Here is a 9,336-nt window from a genome sequence, read left to right on the forward strand (position 1 = left end):
TTCAACAAGGAATAATGCACCTTTTAAGCCCCGGAAATGTGAAGGTGAAAAATCCGTACTTGCGTGATAGTATGGGCAGTAAGTAATGGTTCAACCATGACTAAATAAAATATAATAAGGCAATCATGGATAAATACTGTTTTATCTTATTTTTTACAAATAAAAAATATTTTAATAATATTTGATATAAAGGGGTAGTTATAAGCATATGTCATTTAGAAAAAAATAAAAAGAAAAGGAAGCAAAAAAAAAAAAAAGAGACTAAAGAGAATATGAAAAGTTTGAATAACATGAGTAAAGGTATGCGGTGGAACAAGTCACTAACAATAAGTGGTTATATCAAGAATAAAAATGTATTGAGTGTCTTGAACTAATGATGGAAAGGATTTGTCTTTTTTTACTGTATCTAGATTCGAATTCTCATATGCATGTTTATCATTCTCATGGTACGTTATATACTTATTAGGTTTGCAGGGTGTTCAATAGATCATAGAATTAGTCATGGTACGCATAAACTAATCTAAACATCCACATAAATAAAAAAAATAAAATAAAAGTGTTCTAGAAATTGATTTTTGATTTATTTTATCGCATAGAGATTAATAAGTGTTAGATGACAATAACACAATAAATATAACTCGAGTATAAGTTCTTTCCAATCTAAGAACAGTATTATAGAATCTGAATTTAAAGATTAAAAATCACTAAATATATAACTCGAAACTTGTCATGCCTGCTTCTATAGTATATCCATTTTCAAGTTTGATTACAGCTACATACCCATCAAAAACAGTTTCTATGTTCTTAACGGAGGCTCATTGGTGATAAGAAAGTCAACATTTATATTATAAGGTTATTTTAAGAAAATAAGCTATATAGATACCTATTAATATAAATTAAGAGGGGGTAGTACCTTTATAAGGTTAACATCATTCTCTTGATATAATTCTTCTTATTTCTAAGCAAGTACAGGAGTTAAAATTCTTTGCAAAAAGTTATTCATAAGAAAAATGATATATCTCAAAGAATCAAATAAAAAGTACAGATTAAAGTTTACCTACCAGATTATCCAGGAAAGATATGCATCAAAAACATAAAGTAGTATTGCCTTTTTTTATTATTTAATTTATTGTAATTTTATTTAAAAAAATACACTTACAGCACCTTACACATCGTTTTTTACAACAAAAAATAATAATATAGCCACAGGACTGAGCCCATGTCTGCCTTTTACACATGGTCATTTAAAGGAACAGTTTGAACTTTCTTGAAGATGTGAAAAGCTGAATGACTATTTATTGCGGCCTTCTTGTCTAAGGCTATTCATGGACCTCATGAACTGGTTGGATCCACGGACCAACACATGTGAGCCGTACACGGCAGCCTAAGTGGGATACATGATGATTTGTCATGTAAGGTTTTTGCATACGAGGATGTTTGTTATTGGTGATTTTATTGCTTTCCTTTTTAGTTGTTGCTGAAATCTATCTAAAAAATAAACTGAGAACAGTAATTTTTATGTTTTATTTTTTTTTATTGTTTTGTATATATTTGTTTTTATGTGATGGATTAACCTTGTTAAATAATCTTTAAAATATTTTGTTCACAAATTTTTTTTGTCTTTTCAATAGTCTTAGTTATTGTGTGAAGGATGATTGATAATTTTTTTTATAATAATTTTGTTATGTAGGTTTTTTTTTCTTTTTAAAATTGTTTCTTACTTGTTTGTTTCTATGTTGTTAAGTTTCATTGTTGTTATACTTGTTTGTTTCTATGTTGTTAAGTTTTATAAGAGTCTTTTACGAAAAGAATTAAAGCCAGCATATTCCATGTTTCAGTTTTTCTAGTATTTCATGATTGTGTCCATACTTAGTTTTGTATGAAAAGTTTGAATTGCTGGGTGGTCTTTATATTATTTTATTGGTAGGTTTGCGGCTTCTTTATTGCTTGATCTTTTCTGCTTTCTCTTGGGATTGATTTGGATGTGCTTACTTTGTTTTGATATTGGCTTAGGATTTACGAGCTATATGTTTTAACCAAATAACAACATCCTCCTACTATTAACAGGAATAGTGCTCTGTATTCTTCAAGCTCTGTTCACATGCTCTGTATTCTTCAGACATATAGCTCTGTTTTACCAAACTGTGATGCAACATATGCTCTGTTCCCATGGTTTCAGTTGCCTGCTCTGTCGAGCTTTGGGAAGGGTTTTGCTGCTCGACATTTTCACTGCCCTCTTTTGGTTCCAGCAACAACAGTTTAATTAACGCTTTTTGATGAATTTTCCATTATAATGACATTATACTCATACACTACGGTTTTCTTTTTTATATAAAAAAATCTGTTATCTCCCTTTGAGCTGCCTGGATTGGTTTTTTTTTAGAATTTGTAAAGAAGCAAGACCTTTGTATATATACGTAAGCAGTGATGATTACATTATGAATTTTCTCTTTACAACAATTATGATATACTGTGTTGACGTTTTTTTGCTCTTAGCCTGGCCATTGTTTGTTTCAATTGAGTTGGAAAACTATTGTTCTAGACATGGTTTCTTTCCTAGCTTAAGACAACCACTTTAGCCATGGTTCTCTTTTCAAGCAATGGTCAGACGCCATTGCACGGCTGCACTGTTCTCAGATTTTATTCTCTCTTTTTTTTCCCCTTCAATTGACCTCTATTAACTTGATTCATTGCACCCATCTCTTTTGTTCCTTTTTTTTTTTTTTAATATCTGTTTTGTTTTCGTTTTCCCATCTCTCATCTACATTTGACAGCCTTGCTAGCTGGCTTTGCCAACATATCTTTATGTTTCTATTCATCTTTTCATGCCGAGAAAATGCACCACAGATCGACTAGGTCTCCGACTAGGATGCTTTGTTTAGAGGTGCGGCAAAATAGGTGGCTTTTTTGTTGGTTTTTGCAGATAAGAACATGCATAACACAGCCCCATTTCAGCACCTTCGTTGTCAGAAAATGCTCCGGGCACCTACTTCTGCTGGGAGCCCTATTATGTGTGCTTATTTTTGTCTTGAAAGGTGTACAAGGATTGTATTTTATAGATTCTTAATTTTTTAAACATGTTGATATCTTAGAGGTTTATTCTATTTTTTTTCCGAGTAATTTTTTACCTTGTTTTTATCTGGTTGTAATCACCACTAACTTTATAAATACCATATTTTTTACTGTATAATATTTCTAATTATTTTATCACTGTTTATTATAATAATTAAAATTAAATTTTATTTAAAACAACCCAACATTGCGCCGGCATCAAAATTAGCAATACTCCACAACGCATGAGAAAGTATTATTGCTTTCCTCGTATTTTTTTTTGTTTTTCTCCACATATTTTTTGTTTTTTTTTTTTGGTTTTACATGTTTGTTTTTTCTTTTTTTCCTAAGATTGTCTTTTCTTTTTTTTTGTATGATTTTTTTTGTTATAATTTTTTTTTAATTTTTTTTATCGATTTTATTATTGTTAACATTGAGCTAATTGAGAATTATAATTATAGATTTTCTTATTTAACACTATAGATTACTACAGTGTTTCATCGCATGATTTGTTTTTTTGTTATAAGTTTTTTCTAAAATTATTTTTATGGATTTTATTTTTTAATATTAAACTGAACCTCGTAGTTTTTTTCTTGAATTGTAAAAGTTTTTCTTCATATATATATTTTTTATTTTTTTATAAACCCATAATAACATACCGTAAGACCGTGGCATTACATGTACATGGCATGGAGTCTGTATCTTAAATATTTAATCCCTAGTGTGAATGCAATGAATATTATTTGGAGGATGTTTATTACAACCTAAAAATTTAATTTTTTAGTTTTTTTTAAATATTATGAATTGCTATAATATTTCCCTACATATTTTTTTTTTTCAAAATAATCTTTGTCGATTTTTTTTTATATTAAACTAGTTAAAAATTTTGCTTCATTGTTTTTTTTCAAACACTATGAATTACTATAATATTTTACCACATAATTTTTGTTATGCTATAATATTTCCTCACATATTTTTTTCAAAAATTATCTTTGTTAATTTTTTTTAATATTGAGTTGGTTGAGAATTTATCTTTAACTTTCCCCACATGTTTTTTTTTTTTAAATTTTTTTTATATAAATATAAATATAAATAGGAGTAGATAAATAAAGAAGCAACATGAATCATCAACAAAATGCAAAGTTCGGACAGGGACAGATTAATGGTTCTTCTTCTTTTCTTCTGAGAATTTAGTTTTGTATTTAAAAAAAAACACTGTGGATTGCTACTGTATTTCCCTTCATAGTTTTTTCTCTTTTTTTTATGATTTTTGTTATTTTTTTCTAGAATTGTCTATCGATTTTATTTTTTTATATTGAGTTAGTTAAGAATTTAGTTTCATAGTTTTTTTTAAAAAAAAACACTATAAATTGTTGCAATATTCCCCTACATGATTTTTTTTGTTATAATTTTTTTTTAATTTTTTTTATCGATTTTATTATTGTTAACATTGAGCTAATTGAGAATTATAATTATAGATTTTCTTATTTAACACTATAGATTACTACAGTGTTTCATCGCATGATTTGTTTTTTTGTTATAAGTTTTTTCTAAAATTATTTTTATGGATTTTATTTTTTAATATTAAACTGAACCTCGTAGTTTTTTTCTTGAATTGTAAAAGTTTTTCTTCATATATATATTTTTTATTTTTTTATAAACCCATAATAACATACCGTAAGACCGTGGCATTACATGTACATGGCATGGAGTCTGTATCTTAAATATTTAATCCCTAGTGTGAATGCAATGAATATTATTTGGAGGATGTTTATTACAACCTAAAACATATATATAAATATAAATATAAATAGGAGTAGATAAATAAAGAAGCAACATGAATCATCAACAAAATGCAAAGTTCGGACAGGGACAGATTAATGGTTCTTCTTCTTTTCTTCTTTCTAAACGCACCAGGGCAGAGATATTACTCTCACGATTAGTTTCATAGTTTTTTTTTAAAAAAAACACTATAAATTGTTGCAATATTCCCCTACATGATTTTTTTTGTTATAATTTTTTTTTAATTTTTTTTATCGATTTTATTATTGTTAACATTGAGCTAATTGAGAATTATAATTATAGATTTTCTTATTTAACACTATAGATTACTACAGTGTTTCATCGCATGATTTGTTTTTTTGTTATAAGTTTTTTCTAAAATTATTTTTATGGATTTTATTTTTTAATATTAAACTGAACCTCGTAGTTTTTTTCTTGAATTGTAAAAGTTTTTCTTCATATATATATTTTTTATTTTTTTATAAACCCATAATAACATACCGTAAGACCGTGGCATTACATGTACATGGCATGGAGTCTGTATCTTAAATATTTAATCCCTAGTGTGAATGCAATGAATATTATTTGGAGGATGTTTATTACAACCTAAAACATATATATAAATATAAATATAAATATAAATAGGAGTAGATAAATAAAGAAGCAACATGAATCATCAACAAAATGCAAAGTTCGGACAGGGACAGATTAATGGTTCTTCTTCTTTTCTTCTTTCTAAACGCACCAGGGCAGAGATATTACTCTCACGATAATAGTTGGAAATTGGATGCTTTTAATGCTCTTATGACTTTCCTCCTCTACAGTAGCCTTGATGAGGAGCACAGTGTTTTAAGCGACGCAGAATCAATTCAGTAAAATCCAGGTTTTCATTTACAAAAATCAGAACGCACACACGAGACTTTTCGCAAGTGGCAGGATATGTTCCCAGTTTGCAGGTGCATGGCTCCTTTGAAAATGTTTCAAACATGGCTGAAAATGATGAGAGACATGGACCACCTTGTGGGAAAATAATATGACTAATAATAACAACAATGAATGGATTACATGGTAAGGACTTGGGATTAAGGGGTTTGCTCCCTCTGTGGTCTCAGGTTCGAGTCCTTGGTTGCTCATATGATGGCCACTGGAGGCTTACATGGTCGTTAACTTCAGGACCTGTGGGATTAGTCGTGGTGCGCGCAAGCTGGCCCGGACACCCACGTTAATCTAAAAACAATCTAAAAACAATGAATGGATTACGATGAATTTTAATCATCCTATCGAACTAGACAATTGGCAAACAGGTGGTGCCATCTTGCAATGGCTAAGCTGTTTGTGACTCTATTCAGATGGCGGCTAGCTGGGCGATCCACAGAGAGGACTAAATTTTAGTTGTAGGCTTGTGGTTTGTAGCTGTCTTGTTGTCCATTCTCTCCCATCATACACAGATGGAATACTCTCAACAAGTTGGCAGGAGTTTTATATATAAAAAAACGTAGATTCCAAGCGAGCAGGAGAGGGTGGAAGACATAAATTCCATGTACATTTGTCTCTTCTGTGAATTTCCACAAAGAAAGTATTCACCTTCCCCTTTTTTCTTACAAAAATTATGGAAATAAAGGCCAGAGAAATTAAACAGAGAAATTGAGATAATCCAGAAATGATTCTTTTCTTCTCGGACTTGTGTTCCAAGTTGAAAAGCAAAGCACGCCATGAATTAGAGAGCATACAACAGAGGAGGTCAAACTACAAAACCTTAATTATGGAATTTACAGCAATATAGAGCCATACTAATGCCTTAATTGAGGGCATTTGCTCCACAAAAAGGAAATTGCAGCAATTTAACTCCACAAAACCAGCAAAACAAGTGTTGATCTGGTCTTTGGCTGCAAGAATCAACCACCTATACATTTGTTCTGCAACAGAATCAAGACCTTCTAGGGTAGAATAAGTAAAAAACAATTTTCCAGTCCCTCATTCGCCTGCCCCGATCATAAAACCAAAGGACTAATACATCCATTTCAAATCAGAAACTGCCATCACAACTCCAATAAATACAAAAGTAAACCTTAATTAGTACTATACATATCTTTTAAACAAAACATCTTGCACTCAACAAGAGAACAAATTAAGCCAAGAAAGAGAAGTAGAAGAGCACGTTTCACACATAGAAATGCATGCTAGAACTCTAAACTTGGTGTGTTGGAGCCATATAATCTCCAGTAATGAGGGGGGAAAAAGAGTGTGTTGGAGCCATATAATCTCCAGTAACGAGGGGGGAAAAAGAAAAAAAAAAAAAACCTGTATGAAGAATCACATTGACGTTCAACATATGCCCATGTTCATCTACCCACATGAACCTGCAATCGCGAAAGTACCTAAAATATTTTCAAACTTTCAAGTCCCCATCTTGGACAAAAGTCCGGACTTGCATTATATTATAGGTTGAGAAACTTTCCCATGATCCAACAAATCAAGTACCTCTGTCCTGCTCCTTACAATCCTATGAAACACCTCTCTGATCTGCTGCTGTAAAGGCAACAATCCTTCTTCCATTCTCCGGCAAATCTCTGCCAGCTCCGCCACCTGTGCAGCCGCTTCCTCCAACTTCTCATCCTCCGCAGGAAATTGGAATCCATCAGCAAATTCAATCAAACTCTGCCCCAACTTCTCCATCCTTTGCATCTCCTCTAGCAATCCAGCTGACCCTTTCTTCTCTTTCTTTTTCCATTCCTCTCCAATCTTCTCCTGCATCCCAATTATGCTATGTGCCCACCCAAATTGCTTTGGAATCTGAAAATGAGTCAACAACCCACTCCTTTCTTGACATGGTATCGCAGCCACAAGAGCCCACATCACAAAAACCATAACATTACTCATTATATAAACTGGCTGAACCAACCCTGTTGATTCTCCGCCTCTCGGTACCGCCAAATTAGAACACATGGCCTGAATCTGTTTTGCGGCAGACCAGTTTTTAGCCACAACCATTGATAAAGATCGAAAGGAGCCATGATTAGCTCGGTCCTTATGATTACCCCCACTGTTATTTCCTCTCCTTCCAAAAGACCAAGTTCTCTCTGCATACCTTGGATGATTACTTTCTTTATCATCAATTGCCAAAGCAGACATCAAAGCACTCAAAGCCTTTTTAGCTCGCTTAACTTGACCATCACCAATTGGTTTCTGCTCTAAAGCAGAAACAATAATCTCAGCCAATTTTTGGCATTGGCGAATAGAATCAACCCCACCAGAAACCGCATTACAAATGTCAAGAACTTTAACAGCACGCTCCATATAATCACTTAGTGAACGATCCAAAGGTGGTTTAGATATTTGAGAAGGGTCACGCCCCATAATTAAAACAGCTTTGAATTCTGCCTCACAGCACAGTAAAACATCGACTAGTTTTCTTAGCCAAGAAATTGAGAGAAATGACTCGCCAGAGAAAGGAGAATCTTGATTATCAGGAGGTGATAGTAATTCAGCAAAACGATCACCGATGTGTCTTTGAAAAAGCTCCAAGTCTTCTAGCTCTTGCTCATGGTTACCATCCATAGCAGTTACCTGATTTCTTCTAATGCTGATTCTGCCAAGAAATGATGGCTGGTGCTCTGTAGCAGGCATCTTCACTTTTTTTTTTCTTTTTGGATAAAGATTTTAGAAGGAAACAACACAAGTGATTGATGGTGCTTTTTTCTATTTCTTTTTCTTGAAGAATGGTGGATAAGCAGTGTTTGTGTTTGTGTTTGCGTTTTTAGGAGTGCGAGGGGAGAACGGAGGAAGAGAGGAAGAAGTCAGAGAAGGAGAGGCTTTGTTTTTTGTAAGATAAAGAGACAGTTGCGCAGTTATATACGAGGGAGCGGATGGTTTTATGCCCTTTTGTCTTGTGCAAGACCGTTTCTTCTTCTTACGGAGGCTTCGCTTAGCGATTTTTATTTCCCCAAGCTGCCCAAAATTGTTGGCTTGGCTGGCTCCTGGGAAATGAAAACCTTCTTTTTAGTGGAAATAATTATTATTATATAAGGAAAATGAAATCGACGGATACGATGTCTAGGTGACATAAATGCATGTAAATTGAATTTGGACTCGCTGTTTTTTCGAAATTTAATTTGAATTTAAAATATTTTTATGTTGTGATTAAAATTTAACAATTTAAGAGAGCACATGACTTATTATCTTCTTGTTAATTATCTCTTGATTTGAATTATTATTATCACCTCGTTGGCATTCACAAATTTGATAAAAGCAATGATGAAAAAAGATTATGATAAAAGGCAGGTTTATTTCTAACATGGCAAAAAGGTTTCAAACTTAAGAATTAGAGGTTTCAACAATATTAGTTATTTTTTAAAATATTTTTTATTTAAAAAAAATATTAAAATTATTATTATTATTTTTTTTAAAAAAATTATTTTTAATATTACATACAAAGTTATTAAAAAATAATTTAAAATTAAAATAAAATAAAATTTATTTAAAAAAATATTTTTAAAATACAAA

General features: G+C 31.7%; 1 protein-coding gene across 1 annotated transcript; it reads right to left on the reverse strand.

Moving 5' to 3' along the window:
* Nucleotides 1–7,081: 7,081 nt before the first annotated feature.
* LOC105124335 (uncharacterized) lies at nt 7,082–8,702 on the reverse strand. Its single transcript, XM_011024320.1, has one exon. The coding sequence runs from the start codon at nt 8,458–8,460 to the stop codon at nt 7,267–7,269; it is 1,194 nt and encodes a 397-aa protein (XP_011022622.1). The 5' UTR covers nt 8,461–8,702; the 3' UTR covers nt 7,082–7,266.
* Between the last annotated feature and the right edge of the window lie 634 nt (nt 8,703–9,336).

The sequence above is a fragment of the Populus euphratica genome, unplaced genomic scaffold (genome assembly GCF_000495115.2).
Source record: "Populus euphratica unplaced genomic scaffold, PopEup_1.0 scaffold4.1, whole genome shotgun sequence".
NCBI lineage: Eukaryota > Viridiplantae > Streptophyta > Magnoliopsida > Malpighiales > Salicaceae > Populus > Populus euphratica.